This window comes from Phyllobates terribilis, unplaced genomic scaffold (genome assembly GCF_046119375.1).
Source record: "Phyllobates terribilis strain yellow unplaced genomic scaffold, ASM4611937v1 Scaffold_4__5_contigs__length_816908805, whole genome shotgun sequence".
NCBI lineage: Eukaryota > Metazoa > Chordata > Amphibia > Anura > Dendrobatidae > Phyllobates > Phyllobates terribilis.
In genome coordinates, this window is record NW_027362764.1 from 584,828,684 (window position 1) to 584,852,055 (window position 23,372).

Here is a 23,372-nt window from a genome sequence, read left to right on the forward strand (position 1 = left end):
TAGTCGGTCTTAGAACATGTAGGTGTGTCTGTGTGTTTTCCTTTATGAGAATCTGTCATCAGGTTTACGCTTCCCAATCTGAAGGCAGCATAAAATAGGGGCAGAAATTCGAATGATTCCAGTGCTGGTCACTTCTTTGTTCTTCTACTGATGCTTTTAGTTGACAATAGCACAGATATTCAGCCATCATATGTGTCTGTAGGGGTCTTGTTTTGATCGGCCATTTATTTAATTGCTGTTCCAGACAATAACTTCTACTACATCTGTATATTACTTTACATTTTATTTACTGTTGTAGAATACAGCTGGATAATATCACATTATATACAATAAACTCCAATATCATATATATAAGGCTATTTTCACACCTATGTTTGGATCTTCCATTTTTTTATTCCAGTTTAAGGAATTAATGTCAAAATGGATCCGTTTCATAACTGATGCCAAAGGAAGCAAAGTGACCCTTATTGCGACTGTCAGTGATCTGGTAAGTGTCCCTTTTTAGAACAGAAGGAAAAGTTCTGCAATATAAGCTTTTTTTTCTATTCTAAAAACGGACACATAACCCAGACGGACGCTATAATAATCAATGAGGCCGCTCTTGACATCATTACTCAATGGATCTGTTTCGTTACATTAATTCTGTCAGTCTGTGTGAACATGGAGAGCAGCAATCTATAACTCTACAATAGGACCTCTGCAGTTAGAGGCCTCCCATAATGTAGACCTCTTCAGCCATTTTTATAACACAAAATATACATTCTTTATCTAAGCTTAGTCATCATCATTTATCTCAATTTAGATCATTTTTAAATTTAGGATCATGTCCTGAAAACCACTAAGTCTGAAAAGTCAAGCGAACATTAGCAAACTACTAATATCATCCAAGGATGCAAACACATCCCAGAGCAGCAAATATTTTTCATATTGACATTGGATATCAATCTTACCCAGAAAAATTTAGTACATTTGCTGATTGGAAAGTTTTCTATTTTTAAGATACATTTGGTTGTTTTTAGACAGTGGAGACTTAGGAGGCTATCCTCAAGTTTGGAAGTTATTCCGATCCTTGGGATTGGGGATAATTTTCCGATCACTGGGGGTTGTGGTGACCGTTTGGAACCCCACCGATCACAAGAATCAGGCCCCGTGTGAATGGAGCGGTAGTCGATCATGCAGACATCGGCACCATTGATTCTTCATGGGAGTCGCCACTTCCTTAAGAAGCGGATGTGTGCATGATCAGGAACTTTTCCTCTATCTCGTGAATAGAGGAACATTTCCAAACTTGAAAATACCCTTTTAAATATGGATCCCTGATAATACTATCAAAATAACGAATATACAGTTATCAGAAGGATGGGAAATTAGTTTTGTTCCTGAAAATCTATCATTTTATAATTAAAATATTTCTTGGATATTTCCATTGCACAATGATAATGATATTGGTAGCTTTTTAGTGTCACAATAAATGTAAATCATCATACTTATCCAAAAAATGTAAAGCTAGCACCAACATTGCGGCACAGAACTTGTCATCTGACTTCCATTCATGTTCCACAATGGAAACAAAAAAACTGAAGCGTGCCTAATGTTTTTGTGACCCACGTGACAGGTTTTAATTGGTTGGACACAATCACTTTTATGATTGGGACACATACAGTACTTATCTCTCATACTGGCTGGCTATTTGTGTCTCCGTGACCTGTTTAAGGCCTGTTTTATGGAGCAATGACCATTTTTCGTGTAATCTTTCTTTACTCATCTCTAGAGTTGTTGATCTGTTGTAGCAGTTATAGGAATATTTGCTACCAATAGACCATCGCGTGCCGATCCTTATAATCTATCACATTTTAAACAGCAGATTCTATCACAATTCACCATTTTAATAGTAAGTAACATACACTCTTATTGAGGTAGTTGGATTGTGACTCTTTGAACAAACCACAAATGAACAGACGAGGAGTCTGAAGAGTGACCATGTTTTAATATATAGAACGGTAGTTAAGGTGGAAAATGAGTCTTCTTAAGAAATCTGTATCTCTGCATGTTTCCTGGTGAGAGATGCGTGACTTATACATGACAGTTATGCTGCGGGACACCGGCTTAGGCTTATAGCGCCATGAACGTCTGTTGTTTTACTAAAGTTGATGACTTTCTTATTGACTTTCAGGTTCTTCATACAGCCAACAAATGATCTCTTCACAGGAGGCCTCTGAGTTTCCAAGGCATCTGAAACAGAAGAGGATCTTGTAAACACTTGAAAAACTGAACAGAACAACTCAAGGTTTTGCTCATATGCACATTATACATGTCCCTAGCTGGTAAAATCTATTCTGAAATAATGAATAATAATGGTGTGTATTTTAATGTACTGCTAGAACTTGGGAGAACTGCTCAGAAAAGTGTATGTAACCTATGAGTTATACGTAACCTATTAGTTATATCTTCTAAAGCCAGCAACATGGTACAGAGCTTAAAAGTCAACCTCCAACTTAAGACCCTTCAAATTGGCAAGTGAATTTGCAGAGCGGGAAGCCCCAGTCAGACGTTTAGTGTTAGATTGCAGAGATTCAGATACGTAGTAATCCATGTAACACATGGACAGCTTAAGTCCAACAGAGCATCGGTTACACCTAGTTAAAGAGATATTCTCACAAATCAAAATATCCCCTAATCAAAGTGTGCATGCTTGACCTCCATTCATAATTTTGGGGGCTTTCTCAGGGCTCTGGATCCTGGGAACAGGCCATTGCTCTGTGTGAATGTTGGAGAGGTGCACATGCTCGCCCTCTACTCCATTCATTGTCTACAGGACTACCAGGAGAAGCCGAGCAATGTACTTGGCTTTTTCCGAATGTCAGGCAGATAATTAATAGAGCGGATATCAAGCATGTGCACTATGCATAAAGGATCACTCTCAAATGTGGGAATATTCCTTTAATGGTTCCTCACTCAATTTCAAAGGACCTTCTAAGGTGACCCTCTCTGATGTGCAAATGTCCCAATACATTATGGAGTGTAGAGAAAAACCTGTCGCTATCTGTGAATGTACGTTGGCATGTATGTTGTCCCAATTGGGGAAAAAACGCTTATATAAGAACTATATATGAGAATGGTGTCTGCTCCGCTTACCTGGGAGTCCACCAATGTACAACGTGGCCTCTCTGCTGGACCTCAGCGCAGAGTTGGGGCCGGCTGTGCCTTTGGACTGGTTATCCACATCCAGCTGCACTGCATTATTTTTCTGACTCACTGCGAAAATTAAAAATAGAATTTTAAAACCAAGTAGTGATGGAATTACAGTATTTTTTTTTAAGCACAACGAAAATGAAACCGTGAACAATAACACACATGGAAAATACACTTAGTAATAGTGCACAGTTTTATATGTCCTTAATCAGTACTTATCGGAAGAGATTAATTCTGTAGAACTAATTCGAGAGATTAGTCCTGAATGGTGATAATTGTTACTAACTGCCTGCCTAGCATTGGGATGCTACATTAAGCATATGCATGGGGGAAATGTAACACAGCCATGTACTTAACACCGCTATGTACTCGCAGGCTACGTCTCTAACTGTTCACTGTTCTGAACTAGTGCTCAGCTGATTTCAGGAGCCAGGATCAGACTTGCAAAAGCACTGATTTCTCTTACTAACAAAGTATGTTAAATGGTAAAGAATTAAGTTATAGCTCATCAATGTCTAATCACTGACATCTAATAGTGAACACAGAGTAGGCAGTCACTGCTCGCGTACTATAAAGAACCATGCATGGACTGGCCGCAGGTCTCCAGACCGCAGCATGACAGCTTCATATACAGTATTTCTATGAGGCTATCATGCTCGGTCTTTAGATTTTCTATCATCTGAGAAAACAATTAATATGCGTTTTTTTCCTTCCCGTACAAAACTCAATATAACAGCTCATTCAGACGTCTGTGGATCTCGGTCCGATCATGGTCCGCAATTCACGAACTGGATGCTGATCTACCAAACAGAGCGTGACAGTGTCATAGAAATATATGAAGCCGTCATGCTACGGCCAGTCCGTGCATTCTGGTCCGTACTCAGACCGAGATCAATGCACGTCTGCATAAGCCCCTAAATCTGTAAGCTAAAATAAACTTGGTTCTGGAAGACACCAAGAGTCCACAACTATTACTGAATACCCATTATTATGGGTGGGCAATCAGTAATACATTTACATTGGGGCACAAGACCCTTATTTTTGATTATAGGTGATCCCAGGTCACCCCAGTAAAGTACATTTTTGTGGTTAGTTAATGTCCTGAGACCTGAAATGTGAGGACAACCATTTAAACTTTTTTGTACAACCCTTTTAAACACTATTATACCATAAAAGGTGATCTCAGGCCACATTCATATAGGGCAGTAATGAAGGAGCAGAATGCCATGCCAACATGGATCTTTGGCTCCTACCTAATGTACTTACTATGTGAACAGTGGGGCAAATTTACTAAGAGTCCTGTTTTATGCACCAGTTAAAATGGAGTTGACATTTGTTGGAATACAATATATAAAATATAACAATTTTCCTAGTAATAAATAATTTTAAGAAATAATATTACATTTGTTGGCCCAAATAAAACAATGCCCCCCCCCCCCAGTTAATCTGGACCCCATTTTTCAACACTTTTTTAAAGTGGAGGAATAGGGGAAAACTATAGTGTGAATAGACCCCTGCAACATAATTTACAAATTTTTACCACCAGAAAACTGATGCAGAACTTTAAAAAAGGACTCCTACTATATTTAGAAACGTTGACATGCTTTACCACATTTTGTGTTATTAAATAATAATATAAAGCACTATGGAAGCTGATTATGCGATACAATAAAAATTTATTAATACCATACACTGTATACTGACATGAACTGGGTGCTTTTAGGGTAGAAATGAACAAAATCATAAAGGAGATTTGGCGTTACCTGTTATAGTGTGCCATTTTCCATCACAAAGTGATGCAACAGGGGTAACTGAAGTCTGGAAATTTCCTATATTGTTACTTATGGACAAAGATACCTAGACAGAATAAAAAACACAAAAATGAAATATGTAATGTCTGAATTTTATGATAAATATTCACTTGCTCTTTGTATTTACAGTGTAGCTTATGAACATTAGATAGATGTTAACTTATTTAATATTCACCAGTAAAACCTCTACAAATATCCATCTACTCACCTTGCCATTGACTATGTATAGGCTGAAAATATATTCTTTGCCTTCATGTGCATGTAATAATATAGATTCCTGACTTTGTGGTCGGAATTCAAAAGATATTTCAAACTCACGTCCCAAGTTCAAAGCATTATCTTAAAGAAACAAGAAAAACAAGTTCTAATGGACATGTAAGTGAGAAGCTACTAAAACTTTCACAAGTACTTCTACTTAGGTCTGATTAATCACAAAGTTCTCACCAATAAGAGATAACCTTTATTTATCACAGTTAAAAGGAAAAAAATCACAAAAGTTCCTGAAATATCCAAATAATCTTGGCCTGAGTGGTTTTGCTATGCAATATTATGCCACATAAACTACATAACTGAGTAGATCAGAATACAGGGAAATGAAGGGACCTGGTGCTTTCCCTAAAGGATGCCCTCGATTGAAGCATGCAAGATTTGCACCCTGCTCACCATCGTCTAGCCCTAGGAAACCAAGTTTCAAGTGCTGCTACTTACCGACAGACACATGTCCTGACTCCTGAGCAAAATAGACCCCTGTCTCATAAGAGCCATCATAGCAAGGAGTGACCCCGACTGTTCTCCATGGTCTGGCTAACACCACCTCATTCACTTTCACATTTTTCATACAGCCAATAAAGCTTTTCTTGGGCATTCCCTGAAAGATATAATTTAATCATACCTTATATCATCTTTTTTTTCTATAAATGAAAAAATATGACTCAGAAAATGAGACAGAGAATCAGACAATTGGTACAGTAAAGACTGCAGGAAGTTTCATGTGTCTGACATGCATGGTCCAAGGATGGAGTGAAATATCTGGACCAGCCACACCTCTCCATACCCAAACTCAACAAACTCATATAATCTAATAAGGCTGTTGCGTTCGGATCAGGAGACCCACGGACAGTCTGAACATTCATGCTTGGACCGTGAATGCCAAATATGTGAAACTGGCCTAATACTACTACAACGTGTCTGCCTGTATATACATGTAGTCATATTTGTATAATGCTCATAAGATCCAAAACCATAGATTAGAAGTCCTTACCTGCACCTTTAGAGAAGGGACCCCTCCAAGGTAGAGCAGTGACATATTCTCTATACTCATGTGTTTTGAGAGATTTCCTTTCCGAGCTTTTAGACCATCTATAACAAGACGACCATTTATTCCATCCCAGCTGAATGCAACCTAAACAAAAAATTTTTTGGATCATTAAATATTAAACCCTCTTGGCTCCTGCACGATCAATGAATGAGTGATACTATTTGCATGAGGCATATTGACTTTTGAAGTTATACGGTTCGTCTTAAGGTACCAATGAATATACTATAAAGCAGTTTATTTATGGGTGTAACATTAGTATTAATGAGACTGGCAATTAACAGCACTGCCCATATCTGGAATATTATATATTTATCAATGGGGGTCATTTCCATAGAACTTTATGTTACTTACTGCTGACCTACATGGTGTTGTTTAATAATGCACAAAGTGAGATTAATACAACTTCCACAGAGATGATTCTTCCACTATGGTGCAAAGTCAATATCATTGCAAATATAAAATCAATAAAGAGAAATTCCAAACTTATAAATATACAAAGTTTTAACATTATTTATTCCGAATGATATTAAGGGGAGATTTCTATAGCCAAACTATGCCAAACTTACTGCGTGCCACTTCCCGTCATTGTATTTTTCTTGGCTTCTTATCTTAAGCTTGTTGCCTTTGGTGCCCAAGGAAAACACAAAGCGGCCCTTGGATATATGAAGGGCCAGGTAACTGGACTCCTGTTTATCAGTCAATAGGAAAATTAAACCAGCTGACTGTTCAGTTTGAACCTCTAATGAGAAGTGTGACCTGCAAAATAAGAACACGGCCAAAAATTTTCATGCGTTTCAATATACAGTATGAGCCAAAAGTTTGGACAACCTGTTCACACAATGATCGAAAATACAGTTTATGGCAATGTTCGGGCTATGTGACCAAGAAGGAGAGGGAGGACGGCTGCATCAGATCACCCAACATCAACCCAATTGTGATGGTTTGGGATGAGTTGGACTGCAGAGTGAAGGCAAAGCAGCCAAAACGTGGTCAGCACCTCTACAAACTCCTTCAAGACTGTTGGAAAACCAATCCAGGTAAGAGAATGCCATGGGGGTGTAAATCGGTCATCAGAGTAAATGGGGGGTACTTTGAGAACCAATGGTTTTACACAAATTCTGGTTTGTTTCACACATGTTTCTATACTCCAAGTTGTGGTTTTTCCGCCTTCAGTCTGAATCTACAATGTGCACTTTCCAATAAAAAACAAGGGAAAACAATGCATGATTAGGGGTGTCCAAACTGACTGGAACTGTGTAGATAAACTCATTCTCTATGTATAATATTTTTCATGAAAACGTCGATCATGTCTCTTACACAGGTAACAAATGAAACAACGGCCACCATTAAAGTGCCTTATGGAGGTGCCACCCGGTTTTAGCCCTCATACACACAGCAAAGACTATTCAACACTCTACATTTTTGACAGTGTGGTAAATACTGTAAACCTTCTGTGCAGTGTCATATTATAGACAGCTTCACCCAGTAATGTAATGCTTAAAGGGCAGAATACTTCCATAATACGACATTTGCTGGATCATGCCATGCAATCAGAGGCTACCGATTTATAATAGGGCCATGTAGATTTCAGTGGGTCATACCGAATAAGTGTATACCATATCAATATAACAATGATATATTCCTGTACGTTGACCATCACACATACCTCTCCTTGAAACTCTGCTTGCTTAATTCATAAACCAGGTGACTTGCTGGAGTGTCCCCAAATCTATAGGCGCTCAGGCTAGATGTGAAGTTCGCCTGAGGGGCGCAGCCTTGTAAATTCTTCAGTCCAGTTTTTGTATTCAGTAGATTGCTCACAATGTCCAGGTCCGACTGTTAGAGAAGATGCACAAGTTCAGATATTTATATGTTAAAGCCTGAAATGTCATTGAGAAACCCTACATTAAAGCGAACGTACAGGATGATTTACTTATAGGGCAGGGACCATTATAAATACTATTAAAAGGGCTCTCCAAACAAATTTATTTTCAGAAATATCATCAGTCAGAGAAGATTCAAGGACAGTGTTTAAAACACATTAGACTTTTCTGGTTTCTCCTATCCACAAGCAATGAATGTCTGAGATGGGCGAATCACTCTAATCATAGGTCCAGCTACAAGTTTGCTATAGAGCTTTGCAGGAGAGGCTTCAGGCATTGTACAGTTGCCAATTTTTGACAGCGTTTCACCGACACCCATGAACCTTTTACGGCAGATACTGCCAAACTTGTAGCTGAAACTACCCTCTGATAAAGAGACTATACTCTTTAGTTTTTTTTAAACAAGCATAAACTTTTTCCTGTTCTTATTTTGACACTTTATATGGTTTATCCAAGAGAAGTAGGGAGGAAAATATCTGTGGATCGCAGTATATTTTCCACTTGTGCATAAAATATACAAGAGTATACCAGTCTAATTGGTCTATTTACACTACTATTATGGCTTCTTTACTGAACCTGCAACCTCTTCTAAAATATGGTCCTTTTTGTAAATGTGTGTATTCCTCATATAGAGCATCTCTTGCTCTAGAGCAGGGATGTCAAACTCAAAACACACAGAGGGCCAAAATGAAAAACTTGTGGGCCAGACAGTATACAGTATAATGGGCCCCACATAGTCCTCCATACAGAATAATGGGCCCCACATAGTCCTCCATACAGTATAATGGCCCCACATATTCCTCCATACAGTATAATAGGCCCCACATAGTCCTCCATACAGAATAATGGGCCCCACATATTCCTCCATACAGTATAATGGGCCCACATAGTCCTCCATACAGTATAATGGGCCCTACATAGTCCTCCATACATTATATTGGGCCCCACATAGTCCTCCATACAGAATAATGGGCCCCACATAGTCCTCCATACAGAGTAATGGGCTCCACATAGTCGTCAGTACAGTATAATGGGTCCCACATACCCCTCTGTACAGAATAATGGGCCCCACATAGTCCTCTATACAGTATAATGGCACCACATAGACCTCCATACAGAATAATGGGCCCCACATAGTCCTCCATACAGTATAATGGGCCCTACATAGTCCTCCATACAGTATAATGGGCCCCACATAGTCCTCCATACAGAATAATGGGCCCCACATAGTCCTCCATACAGAATAATGGGCTCCACATAGTCGTCCGTACAGTATAATGGGCCCCACATAGTCCTCTATACAGTATAATGGCCCACATAGTCCTCTATACAGTATAATGGGCCCCACATAGTCCTCCATACAGGTTAATGGGCTACACATAGTCTTCCATACAGTAAAATGGGCCCAACATAGTCCACGGTGTCGAGGGCCAAATATAATCACCTTGAGGGCTAGATTTGGCCAGCAGGCCAGGGTTTGACATGTGTGCTCTAGAGCATCTCTTGTTAGAACGCGGCACTGCGCCATTTCTCTGTTAGACCCTCTGGTAAAAACTTATTACCAAACCTCTGGTAAAAGTCTGAAAAAATTGGCAATTGAGTCTTATTGTTCCTCTGGTTAGCGCTGATGTTAGAGCATCTCCTTGTCCCTATACGCTTTGACAAGAAGATTGGTAATACCTTGTTTTCAGATTATTCTTCAAAGAATTTCAGGAGCAATAACAGAAGAAGAACACAGTTGCCACAATAAACTTGTATTCTTCATGATGTAATAATTCTTCATCATTTCTTCTTATAATATCAAATTCACCCGTCCATATCATACATGTTGTGCTTGGACCGAAATTCTCTGCCGGAACACAGGTCTTCTCAATCAAATTAAAAGCTTGATATATGCCTATGTGACTACTAGTATAGGGCAGAAGACCGGCGGTCAGGCAGGGGTATCAGCACAAATTGTATGATATGGACTGTGAATTTGGCCCTCTAAGAAGAAATGCTGCAGAATTGCTACATCATGAAGAATCCAAGTATTTCCTAAAACAAGTAAGAAGTGACAAGATCTTTTTCATGGACCAATGACCAGTATGAGAGATGTGCTTCTAAATAGATGTGAACGGCCTAAGTGACATATAATGGGGTTCTTCAGTTTTTCATTTAAGTTGCAGACTATGTAATTTTTGCTGAATAGAGCTTCAGGTAGACAAACTGTTTTATACCTCTTCCCCATCCCATACTGATTCTGAATACCATAACACCGATTCCTGAGCACAATAAGAAACTAAACAAGATGAGGAATGGTCCTATCTGATGAGACTTGCTCTATATGCTGCACATGAAAATCTATTTAAACCATGTAGATACTATATCAGCCATTCTGTAAATATAGTAAATGGAAGAACTGAGAAATTACCAAGTCAAGGTCGTTAAGTCTGAGATTCAAAGGCTGTTTGAGTCCCCTCAGTATCAGAGGCACGGGGGCTTCCTCTGGGGTGCACACTCCTAGTGACACCTTATTCTTCTCTGTGTGGTCAAACAGGTTCTGTACAGTAGGATTTTGTAAAGCTCTGAAATATAGAAAAAGATTAGTAGCCAAAATGAGTATGAGTGTGTGACTTGTAATTGTGACATAGAATATGTATAAGGCATAAATGGCTGCGAGAAGTGGCAATTGAATGAATCCACAGTAACTTTTTGACCTCACTGGCTTGTCCACCGGCTTCATAATAACATTTACGTGGAATAGTCAGAGACCTCGGCTCCGTGGTCTGTAGACTGATGCTCTCCAGCTGCTATGACTCTACAACTTACAGCATGTCGACCATCAGGGTGTTAAAGAAATTGTACATAATGTCGCCACATTGTGCACGTACCCCACATTATCCCGCTATAATGCTTGGCCATACTGAATTACAGAGCCAGAAGTTCAAAAGCAAGTATGAAACAGGAATAATAATAGGAGCTTGCAATCCCTTTGTATCAACCGGGGAACAATGCAGTTACCTTTTAATAAAAACATTTGTCATACAGCCCTTGAAGCCATTTCCTCCAATGTAGATATCGGAGGGTGAAAGACCGGGCCTCCTGGAACTGACAGTATTTTCTGTTTCTTCTTTGTCATCAACCAAGAGCTTATACCTGAAATAAAATAATCACTTTTATATGTTCACAGCCATAATTGACGATTATTATCATGTCACCTAAGGCAGGGTTCCCCAACTCCAGTCCTCAAGGCCCACCAACAGGTCATGTTTTCAGGATTTCCTTAGTATTGCACAGGTGATAATTCCATCATCAGCACAGGCAATAGTTACATCACCTGTGCAATACTAAGGAAATCCTGAAAACATGACCTGTTGGTGGGCCTTGAGGACTGGAGTTGGGGAACCCTGACCTAAGGGGCTCAGTTAAGCTAATAGATTCATTGGATCCTGGACCAGTTGCCACGTCAGTAGTCCGTGGCTACTGGAGCAGTGCACTGCTAACCTCCTCCTACCATCCAGCATCACTAGTGCCTCTTCTGATTAGTAGACCCGGCACAATGTCATTGTTGTAGAGTGGTGCATGCATCATGTAACGCCAATACCAGCGTCCCTGAATGGTTTCTCCCCCTCCTCCCGGCAGGGACGCCGACATACTCACCGCCCCGGCCGCGCGGCGTTGTCCCCATTCCCTGTTGTGGTTCCTTGCTCCTCTGGGCCTGCGCATGTCACGCAAGTCTCCCTGTAGCGCGCCTAGTTCACACGCGTGCTCCCCGATTCTTAAAGGGGCAGCACTATGCAAATGCCCCCAGCCAATAGCTGGGAGGCATCAGGTATATAAGGCATACTCGCCAGTAGAGAAGTGCCTGAGCAACGCTCCTACCTTGATTTAGTTAGTGTTGTGCAACTAGTCAGTTGCCAGGTCCCCCATGATGTCTGAACTGCTACCTTTTTTTTATCCTGTGTAGTCTAATCCTGAATCTGAAGCCTGTCCTGTCTTCCTGGATAGTATTCCAGTATCCTAGTCCTGTGCTAGCAGTGACTACGGTCCTGTGTCCATGACTGCGATCCTGACCCGTGGGGTCAGCAGCTGCAGTACCGGGGAATAACTCCACTATCAGGAGCTCTAGTCAAAACCAGGTAGCCGCTTAGCTACGCCCCTCCTGGGTAAGCCCGACCTTTGGCACAGTTGGGCCACGATCCACGTGTGTGACACATCACACTATATCGGATTTACTAATCAGTGGAGGCGCCAGGAATGCTAGTAGGAAGGAGGTTAGCAGTGACATAGCCGCTGGACCAGGTCCTGCAAATCTAATTCTCAATTATGCTAGACATAGAAAGTGCACAAAAATTTAAAAAATATCAACTTTTTGGTGTAAATTTCAGAAAAGTGACAACAGAAGTGCAAAGCAGCAACTGCTTGCATTTTTTTTCCACCACAAATCTGGAATATTGAGAACAATTCAAGACTACCGAACCTCATCTCCCCCATTATCATCTATCAGGGAAGACTCAGGAGGCTCCCATGTATATGAGATGGTCAGACAAGTATAATGTAAAGAGTATGGGTAATTAATCAGGAGTGTTCCCCTGCAGTTCTGCACTATGATTTTATAATATCATATTTGTTATATACAGTACCTTTGCCATGCGTTTTCGGGATGGTAATACTGATTAGTATATACTAATCCTCTTATTACTATCAGAATGAGCAGATTTCTAACCTATAGCAAAGCCGCCTGTAGTCACCTAAAAATAGCAGCTACTCTCAGCACAGCTCCACTGACGCAAGACTTCATTTTTAGGGAGATACAAAGGTGTTAATTAATCTCTAGGGACACAGAAGAGAATCCGATGTGGTATTTAACAGTGTGTATTTAATCCCCTGCTGTTTCCGCAGACTGTAATTTATCTGTGTTCCGGCGATGTACATTACTATGTGCGCTTCATGAGGCTGGCATCTCAATAATGGAAAGGAAGATGCAAGGAATATCTGCAGATCTGGTTACTGGGAAGCTTTCCTCATTATTGTTTTACTCCTTGTATCGTGAAATGATTATTCAGCTTCTAGCTTTGCCTCTTATCTTCATATATTACATTTTCACAAGGAGCTAATGGTAATACAAATTCCAGCAAAAGAAAATATGTTACATTCCTATGTGACCTTAAATAGGGTTATCCACTACTCGGACAACCCGTTCTGAATCCCTGTGCTGGAGGTGAGGATAGCTGTTATTATTTTACTGGGGCAAATAAACAGGGATTCAGAAAGTGTTGTCCGAGCAGTGAACAACCGCTTTAAGATCCCATGCTTTTGTACTTAAGAATTGCTTTCCGATCTGAACGTGAAGATAAATTTGATGTCAATTCTGTCTTTTTCTCATCATTTTTTTTGTCCAGTTTTATCAATCTACCAATAATTTGATTCCTGTTTGTTGCTGGATGTGTTGAAAAGCAAGAGGACACACATGGCAGGGTAATATAGATACACTGTATGGACAAAAGTATTGGGACACACTTCTTAATCATTGAATTTTGTTTTTTTCATTCAGTCTCAATGCCACAGGTGTATAACATCCAGCACCAGCCATGTAGTCTGCCTTTACTAACATTTGTAAAAGAATGGCTAAAAAGCTCCCTGAATTTAAGTGTGGTCCTGTAACAGGATACCACCATTGTAACAAGTCAAATCATAACATTTATAACCATCTAAATATTCCATAATCCATTGTGAGGGTGGGGTATTACTGAGAAGTGTAAGCATTTAAGAACCACAAAAAGTCAGCTGTGAAGTGGAAACCATGTAAAGTTACTGTGGCGAGTGCGGAAGCACATAGTGCATAAAAGTCGCCAATGCTTTGCTGACGCAATAAATCAATAGCTCCAAACTTTTTCTGGTATCAACATCCGCAGAAAAATTGATGAAGTGGTGTAAAACACACTGCCACTGGACTCTGGAACAGCGGAAATGTTCTATGGAGTGACGGATCACGTGTCTATCTGGCAGCCTGTTGAACACTCTAGGTTTGGTGGATACCAGGACGTCACCTGCCTGACTACATTATGACAACTGTAAAGTTTGTGGAGGAGGGAAGATACTATGGGGCTGATTTTCAATGGGTGACCTAGACCCCCTCGTTTCAAGAAACAAAATCTGAATACTTCAGTATACCAAGACAATTTGTACAAGTGTATGCCTCCAACTTTACGGGAACATTTGGAGGAAGGCCTTTTCTGTTTCTTCATAACTGTGGATCAGTACACAAAGCAAGGTCCATAAAGGCATGTTTGGTGGAGTTTGGTGTAGAAGATCTTGACTGGCTGCACTGAATCCTAACCTCAACCCATGAAAACCCTCTTGGACAAACTAGAACAAAGATTGTGAGTATGGTCCTCTCCTCATAACACGGTTTGACCTGAAAAATACATTCCCACAAACACAATCCAAAATTTTGTAGAAAACCTTCCCAGAAAGGTGAAAAGTTGGTATACTGTATAAGGTGAAACCTACTCTATAGAAATAGCTATGGACTTAGAATGGGATGTCATAAAAGCTCCTGTATGTGTCCCAATACAATTGTCACTATAGTAGTACTTATGTTTCCATCTCTAGATGAGCTAAATTTAGTAATTTTGGGAAAAAAATTGCAGTATTCATTTTGTATTTGCGATAAAATCCACACGATTCATTAACTCAACAGAAGCAACTGCTTTAATAGGTGTCAGTCATATATTATGAAAAGTAAACTGCTTGGAGAACTTCATCAACATCTATCACAGCATCCTTAAAGGTTTCCAGGAACTATCTAGAGGTTTCTTTCCATAGTTGGATTTATCTGAAATATTTTTTTTAGTTTGCTTTATAACCTTTTTATAAACTGTCCATAACCAGTTAGTAGGTTTGACAGTCTTGGTACTTACTCATTATCGTTTCTTATCACCGACACATAGTGAAGCTTTCCATCACTGTACTTGTCCCTGGATCGCAAGTTGACATTCGAGTTAGTAGTAGTTACAGTTACTGTTCCATCCTCCAGAGAAACATGTAACTCATCAGACTGCAGGAAGAACAAGAGGATATGAATAAATACATTGTGTATGAGTAATACCTGCTGCTTAATATACAGCCCCATATGTGAAGCACGTGACTGATCTGTTTGACATTGGGCAGCGTACACACTTTCCTGTATGATTTGCTCTACATCGGAGTGAAAATTGACGACACGTTGAGACTAGTTTCCAACATTTATTTCAATCTATTACCAATTGGTCTCAATGGTAAAAAGATAGATAATTAATGAAAAAGGTTGAAAATAAGGGAACTGAGAAAGAGCTAAAGTGTGAATATGATGGTGGACCTTAGAGCGTGGACTAGTAGATAATGCTGGTAAGCCACCGGGGTGTCTCCATACTGAATTCGGCACAGATGTAAAAAACCTTGCTCCTCGTATGTGTTTTGGTGTTGCTTTACCAGCATTTTCTAGTAAAATACTGATTTCTGAATCCTATCCTGTGCATATAATATCATCTGATCTGCACCATCACCTCTCAATGTGCACGTAGTTATAGATGTATTGCTTAAAAGTGAACAAACAAGAATAAAAGCTGTACTATTGGAGAAGAACAAACCTGTGTGTTGTGATTCAACAGCATAGCATCCACCTGAGGAGTCTGGAAGCCAAATGATGCCTGGAAGTCACCAGGGAAGGAGAAGCCATCTGGCTTCAGGCCCAAAGTTCCTCCATTAGAGAACTCTGCAGAACGGATGGTCTGAAACAAAAAGGGAAAATGTATCTTCATGAAGACATCATTGTAAAAGTGTCAAACATGTCAAGAGGAGACCACAGAAATATTGGCTTCAAAAAGGAGCAGCCCAACATAAAGAGTCCACCAAACTGCTCCATGAACGTGAATAAAGCTAACTGTTCTACATGATTATATTGTTCAAACATAGCCTAAATCTCTATAGAAATACTAAAGTGAATTTGTGAATACATCACTTTAATTATTTTGAACTGATTTACAGGCTGTATTGTTGTCCAGAACTGCATGTAGAATTCTGCGGTCTTCAGAGCTGAAATCTCCCAGCATTTATTTCTGTCTGCTCTTGCACTAAAAGATACAGGTTCCTAAACATGTAACTGGATTAAAGGTGTAGTTTAATGAACTGATCGCTGAAGGCCTGCATCCCAGCACAGGATTCTGTGAACAGCCAGACAATTTGGTCTGTATTTTTTCTCCGGAGTCTGAGTCAAAACCAGGAGTGGGTGATAAATGCAGAATTGCTGCACTTGTTTCTATTATACCTTTTCTCTGATTGTTCCTCATCTGGTTTTGGCTCCCACTCCTGAGAAAAAATACTGACCAAATACTGATAGTGGGGCCGTGGCCTTTAAAGGTAGGTATTATTGATGAGCGAGTATGTTCTGTTAACCCTTTCGGCGAGCATGCTCGGGTGCTCGCCGAGTATCTTCAGCATGCTTGGGCGTTATGTTTTAGTCACTTCGTGCGCATGATTTACGACTGTTTGACAGCTTTAATACATGTGAGGAATACCTAAGAAACAGGCATTCCTCACATGTATTAAAGCTGTCAAAGAGTTGCAAATCATGCGCACGGCGTGACTGAAACATAACACCCGAGCACGCTGAAGATACTCGGAAACCACCCGAGCTTGCTCGTAAATCTCGAGTATCGCTCATCACTAGTAGGTATTAATACATAAATGTCTGAAATCTGACAGATAGGGAGCCCTGCTTACAGAGCGTATTTCCTTTATGGATTATGATGGGGTCACTAACAAGAGACACCCTCTGTGATACCATAAGCCCATAGTAAGGTATATGTACAGGGGTGTCTGCATAAGAGAACCCCCTTTATCTAAATCTATAAAACAGTTCTTAAAATGAAAAAGTCTCACTTACGCTCCATTCACTGTAACACCTCCTGCTGACTCCGTACATTTCCTTAAAAGAGGCGGCGCTCACAGGGGTCCTTACATTTTTAACACATCCACGGAAAGGTGGAGTTTTTATGTTAAACCTGTTTACAGTGGACATAAAATATATTCAGTATTGTAGACATATTAATGCAACATTGACCCCAGGGTGGTTAAAGCATTAATAAAGTTTCGAAACAGGGCTTCATGGACTCACTTTTCTCTAAATTCTGAGGGAGCTCCTCCCAAATAGTATGTGCCAGTAGTAAATACATCCACATCGGCTGCATTTAGGACCTCCTGACCTTGAAGAACACGTATGACTTTATCGCTGGGTGCGAGCAGAACCTGAATCTATGAAAGCAAGGAAATATCCGCTTATTTATAACAGCATGGCCACAAAATGATATAGTAAATCATATACAGTAATACCTTGTTTGAAAGCCAATGACAGAATGTAGGATGTAGTATAGCGAGCTGCACACCATGGTTAGCACTATGGTGCTGATGAAAAGTAGATTTAGTAAAGCGTCAGTAGGAGAAGAGGAAGAACTCACTACCAAGGTAAGAAGAAAGAAATCAGGAAAACATGGTCTGATAAATGAAATAATAAAAAATACTTATACACACACTACGTAACTACTTACACGGATTTCTGCACCTGTATTTATACGCTTTAATGTGGGATCTTTCTTTTGCTGCTCTGGATTAGAATTTATTTTGTATTTAAGGACAAGGAGGCCATCCTCAATTTCAATACTGATGTAACTATCCTGTAATTAAAAAAAATATATCTGTATGAAAGTCATGTATGTATATGTATATGTATTACATGTCTGTGCATAAATCGAACTCACACATTGCTTTACATTACGCTGAATCTATTTTGGATATATAAATACCTCTTTTTCTGCAAAATATAGCAAGCCGACATCTGAGGTGGTCTGGATGATTTGCTCAAAGCGCAAGAATTTGATGCTGGGCACATTGTATGAGATGCTGGCATAGCCAATGCCTTCAAAGAAAATTTGATCTGATTCTTCTTTATATCTATGGCAGTAAAAAGTTGTTTAGTTAAGTAATAAAGTGAAAAACAAAATACAGAATTCCCACTTGCGTAACTATTTTGCACATAAAAATAACATATTCACTCACTCCATACAACATAACCAAATGGAGCTGATGGTGGCTGATCAACGACTTTATGCTATGACTACAAGGCAACTTTGCCGAAGCCACTAATGACACTGACTGTTGATCATTTTAAGTGTATTTAGTTTTATTTTAAAAATGCGCTCAGCGTGGTGTAAAAAAAGAATACATTAACCTACTAATCCTCCATACAAACTTGTGAACTCAATGGCTACTGATTGGCTATGACGTTCATTCTCCCTGGAAGACACCAACATTGGTACAGAGGAGCGGCATGGGATCGGTCGGTCAATATATGTTTTCTTAATTTTTAGACAATGCTGGGCTCATTTTAATTTAACAATCAGAGATGGACAACCCCTTCCAAATCTAGTAGGCTTGGATATTTGGCAATTATCATGTCGCGATCTTGTTGACTAGAGTGTTGCCACATTGCTAGAATCTGTCATGCATTTGGGTTTGAAGCTTTGAGCCTGTGCTTTGTGGTCGGCTTCTCTGTCTCCGAACCACAGCAGATACACCTTTTCTTCGGATGTTTTGTTTCTGTTATCATAGCTGCAGTCTTTTTTGGGTAACAGGTGTTTTCATTTACTAATCTGTCTGCCCTATCACCTTTCGGGTGCGAATTTATATACTTTCCCCCTGCTGGCATTTCCTGCTGGTGATAGTCTCTTTTGGATGTCCAACCATACTACTGTAGTTTAAGCCAGTCAGTAAAATATCAGATAGGATTTATCTCTTTGCTGTTTATGTTCTTTACCCTGCCCCTATCTTCTGTTTCTTGTTGGGAAGTATTCAGCTTATTTTCTAACAGTATATATTTAATCCCTTTTTATTTCGTGGTTTGTTTTACTCACTCTGGGATCTTTTCTTTTTTTCAGCACACTCCCTTCTGTAGGTAATTTGCTCTCTGCTCTGCCCTCCGGTTCTTTAGGAGGAACGTAGAGCGCTCGATGGCCTTTCAGACAGCATAGGCCCGAGCTGCCATTGTCTAGTCTGTGGTTAGGGAAATCGCTGCTCACGCAGGAACCACTATGGACTGAGGATCAGGATCTCGAGTCTGTACAGGAATCGGCAGGGTCAGTTACCCTTTTTAGTGTGTTACCTATTATTAGTTAGAGAATGGCCAACCTTTGTCACCAATAACCTCACATCTCACCAGACAGACCAACAACATTTGCTGAACATCTACATGTTTTGAACTGTGAATTGTCACAGATTTTACGTGTGGAATCTGCAATAATAATAATCTGTAGTGATTCCACATGTCTGGATTCACCCTGGAAGGAGTTGTCTAGTTTGGACAATCACTAGATTCCACAATAATGAACTGATAACTGCTGTGACCCCAACGATCATCTGTAACCACTGGGGAAAGACAGCAGCAAGTGTTCGCCTATGCACTACCATGGGAAAAATGAAGCATTACACAGCTTGTTTCACATTCATGTGTTGCCTATGTAGTGCATGAATGTGCTCAGTCCTCCAGAGATTTCCCCTTTATTAGCTCAGAATTCCCTAATAGAGTATTTTAAAACCTGCCAACAACTTTACAATCATACCTTTTGCAAGGTTCAACCGTAGTTGTGTCAATGTTGAATGTCTGTCGGAAATTGTACAAGCTGATTGGATTTTGGTTCATGTCATCTAGTTCAATGCAGCCTTGGTATTTTGGAAAATTCAATCTGGGTGGAGGCTTTTAAGATATAACAAGAAAAGAAAAAAACAGGATTAAGAAGGAGAACAGTATTTATTCATACTTTGTAGATAAACTATTGTTTTTACCTAATAGACTGGGATATGAGATTGTGCCTTTTTCCTTTTTAACTCATATTAAGCTATGCTACATGACAAGTTAAATCACATACATGTAAGTGTAGATTGTAAGGATGCAATCCTATTCAGCCATAAACTACAGTATAATTCAAGATGACAGTACTGTAAGACAAGATTGAATACAACTGAAGCCTGATAATATATAATATTTGGTTGGTAAAAAAGACCGAGAACATGTTCTAGAAATGTTTTAGCTTCACAAACTTTTCTGTGTTTTACTATGGTAAAATAGCAAATATGAAAACTCGGTACAGAGTATAAAAAAGACAGAGTTAAATTTGGGGGAATGCAGGGGAAGACCTTTTACCTGGTGAATTGAGCTTTATGCTTTTAATGCAGGCGCTGGAAGCTTACAATGTAAAATGTATTGTGAAGAAAGCCTAACAATATTACTAGTAGGTTCTGAGTTTTGCCTATTGATGTAGGACATTTTTTTCTGGAATATTCCTGTTTTGTTTTTTTAATTTTATTTGGACTTTATTTGGAAATAACAATATCTTATATTATGGGGAAAAAGTTAGCAGCCCCATAGGTTACACTTGATGGATTTGTGTCTGTTTCCACTTTGTTAAAGTCATAACTAACCTCCTGACAAAGCCCAGTGTTAGTGAAACGCGCGTTGAGGTGTTTTTTTTCTACATCAGGTTTACTTTACCGGAATCAATTCTAGCAAGGTATAGACGAGCTATAGGGCCTATTGCTTAATATTTGTGTACTATTGTTATATCAACTAACAGCTTTGGCCTTTTACGTGCCATCTATCATTTCTAGATCTTAACTTATTATGCAGTTCATGTATCTTACCCATCTTACCATCTAATATGTGCTATGCTTTTACTCAATAGTTGACACAGCAGAAGAGGGCCCCTGTACAGGAACAATATATGGGCCCTTTGAAGTCCAATGCCTCATGAGAATATACAATTCTATCTGCTTTGAAGTGGAAAATAAGCCCCCTTATCTCCTGGACCCCTGTGCGGCCAAACAGGTTGTACCAAAGGTATGTCTGTCCCTACTGTTACTGATGCTCCCTGGTATTTCTTTCTATGTTTTCATTACTCCATATCACTTTAGTTGGGTATATATAATTATTTCATCATTTACTGGGGCAGAAATACCTGTCGTCCATCTATACTATATTTTTAGGCATGTGCTTTTATTGATGTTATATGGACACTACAGTAAATATATACATGATATTAGTAAGGAATACTTATTACTAAATAATGTTTTGTAATTTACTGAATAAAACTCAATTGTACTTTACATTTTTACCTAAATATCTGTTTAAATAACAGAAAAAGATATTTCACTATAAGAAGTCCATGTCAGGTTATGTGCCCACGATGCAGAAATGCTCCGGATTTTTCCTGAGCGTTTCTGCATCTCCCTGGCAGAAAAAACGCATGCGGATTGTACATGCGGATTGTACATGCGTTTTTCCTGCCAGGGACATGCGGATGTGAAGCGTTCTTCACATGCATTTCCGCATGCGGGTTGTCAAGAGCTTTCCAAGCGATTTTAGCATCACTTGGAAAGTGCTTGACAACTTGGTCACACTATATAAATCCATGCAAATGGCATGGATTTATATAGTGTGATCGAAAGAATGGTAAAAAATAAATATTATACTTACCTTCTGATGGTCCCCGGTGTCCTTAGCGATCCATCCTGGCTTGCCGGCAGCTCGCAATGGTCTAAAAAGGACCTGATATGACGTAATTTAGTCATGTAACGGGTCACGCGACCGCTGACGTCGGTGGTCGCGTGACCCGTCACATGACTAAATGACGTCATGGCAGGTCCTTTTAGACCATCGCGAGCTGCCGGCAAGCCAGGATGCATTGCTAAGGACACCGGAGCACATCATAAGGTAAGTATAATATATATTTTTTATTTTATTCTTTTTTTTACAGGTACTATGGTACCCGGATCTGGAGGAGAGTCTCCTCTTCTCCAAACCCGGGTACCATCAGCACATTGAACCACATGATATCCGCATGATATCCGCATGTGCAGATGCAGTGATGCGGATGACATGCGGTCCAATGCAAGTCAATAGCGGCGAAAACGCCGCAATTCCGCAAAATAATTGGTAGTGCTGCGGATTTTTCCGCAATGATAATCCGCAGCGGAAATTTCCGCAGCATGTGCACAGCACATGCGGATTATCATTGGGGAACATGGCAGACCTTCTACCAAGCATTTTTTAAGCGTTTCTGCAGTGGAATTGCCGCTGCGGAAACGCTTAAAAAACGCATAGTGGGCACACAGCCTAATAATAACAACTTAAAAATCCCCTATATAGCTGGCTGTATAAACTCACAGTGAAGTCATCAGGGTATCCTCCAACATAAAACACAACATCGTCAGCATTCAGATTGAGCAGAGTGTGTCTCTGGGTTTCCGCTGTGTATGTTCGGGTCGGATCTGGCTTATTGGATGTGAATGATTTTGTGTAATTCAGAGTAACATATTGGTAGATCCTGAAATAACACATTACACTTAAGGTGAATGCATGTCAATAACGTATTCTTATTTTTTTTACCATTACATCAGGTCAAGCATATAATAACTGATACTATAAAAAAGAATATTAGCACAAATCAGGTAGAAATGTGTAGGTCATTATGTACATTTAATGGCTCTGATTCTTGTTTTGTACGCCAGTCTTAATGAGGGTCGAGTAGTATTAAGATTCCTCAAAAGGCCACTTAATGTGTTTGGTGCATCTCATCAGTGGTTTGCGCCTTGCCAGAAATGTTACTCCGTTAGTGACTGGAGTAACATATCTGGCGTAAGAAATGCCAGGATCCCTGCACCACCTATTTTGGCGATGCCTGAAACTGGTGAGAAAAAAACCTCCAAAAGTCACAAACTTTTTGCACAACTTTTCATATTTTCAAAGTGTTTTATGCCAATTTTATGTAGAAAACCATACATGTTAAACTCTGGCCCACAGGGTGGTTTTATTTGGCAGGCGAAACCAGAACCACCACCCCTATCTGGGGCCCATTATTCTGTGTGGAGGACTATGTGGGCCAGTATACTGTATGAAGGACTATGTGGGGCCATTATACCTTGTAGAGGACTATGTGAGGCCCATTATACTGTATGGAGGACTATGTGTGGCCCATTATTCTGTATGGAGGACTATGTGGGGCCCATTATTCTGTATGGAGGACTATGTGGGGCCATTATACTGTATGGAGGACTATGTGGGGCCATTATACCTTGTGGAGGACTATGTTGGGCCCA

At 39.8% G+C, this 23,372-nt stretch overlaps 1 protein-coding gene across 1 annotated transcript in view; it reads right to left on the reverse strand.

The window, feature by feature from the left end:
• Positions 1–264: 264 nt before the first annotated feature.
• LAMA3 (laminin subunit alpha 3) overlaps positions 265–23,372 on the reverse strand; it is a 244,789-nt gene continuing 221,681 nt past the window's right edge. Inside the window, exons 60-77 of the mRNA XM_073679182.1 lie at positions 22,441–22,600; positions 19,841–19,974; positions 18,029–18,176; positions 17,774–17,899; positions 17,344–17,480; positions 17,113–17,230; positions 15,818–15,958; positions 15,110–15,246; positions 11,208–11,342; positions 10,618–10,771; positions 7,988–8,157; positions 6,888–7,077; positions 6,265–6,405; positions 5,712–5,871; positions 5,212–5,342; positions 4,956–5,049; positions 3,136–3,255; positions 265–2,232 (exon numbers count right to left, since the gene is read on the reverse strand). Of these exons, the coding sequence (XP_073535283.1) occupies positions 2,087–2,232; positions 3,136–3,255; positions 4,956–5,049; positions 5,212–5,342; positions 5,712–5,871; positions 6,265–6,405; positions 6,888–7,077; positions 7,988–8,157; positions 10,618–10,771; positions 11,208–11,342; positions 15,110–15,246; positions 15,818–15,958; positions 17,113–17,230; positions 17,344–17,480; positions 17,774–17,899; positions 18,029–18,176; positions 19,841–19,974; positions 22,441–22,600 (2,542 nt within the window). The 3' untranslated portion in view covers positions 265–2,086. The remainder of the gene's footprint in view (positions 2,233–3,135; positions 3,256–4,955; positions 5,050–5,211; positions 5,343–5,711; positions 5,872–6,264; positions 6,406–6,887; positions 7,078–7,987; positions 8,158–10,617; positions 10,772–11,207; positions 11,343–15,109; positions 15,247–15,817; positions 15,959–17,112; positions 17,231–17,343; positions 17,481–17,773; positions 17,900–18,028; positions 18,177–19,840; positions 19,975–22,440; positions 22,601–23,372) is intronic.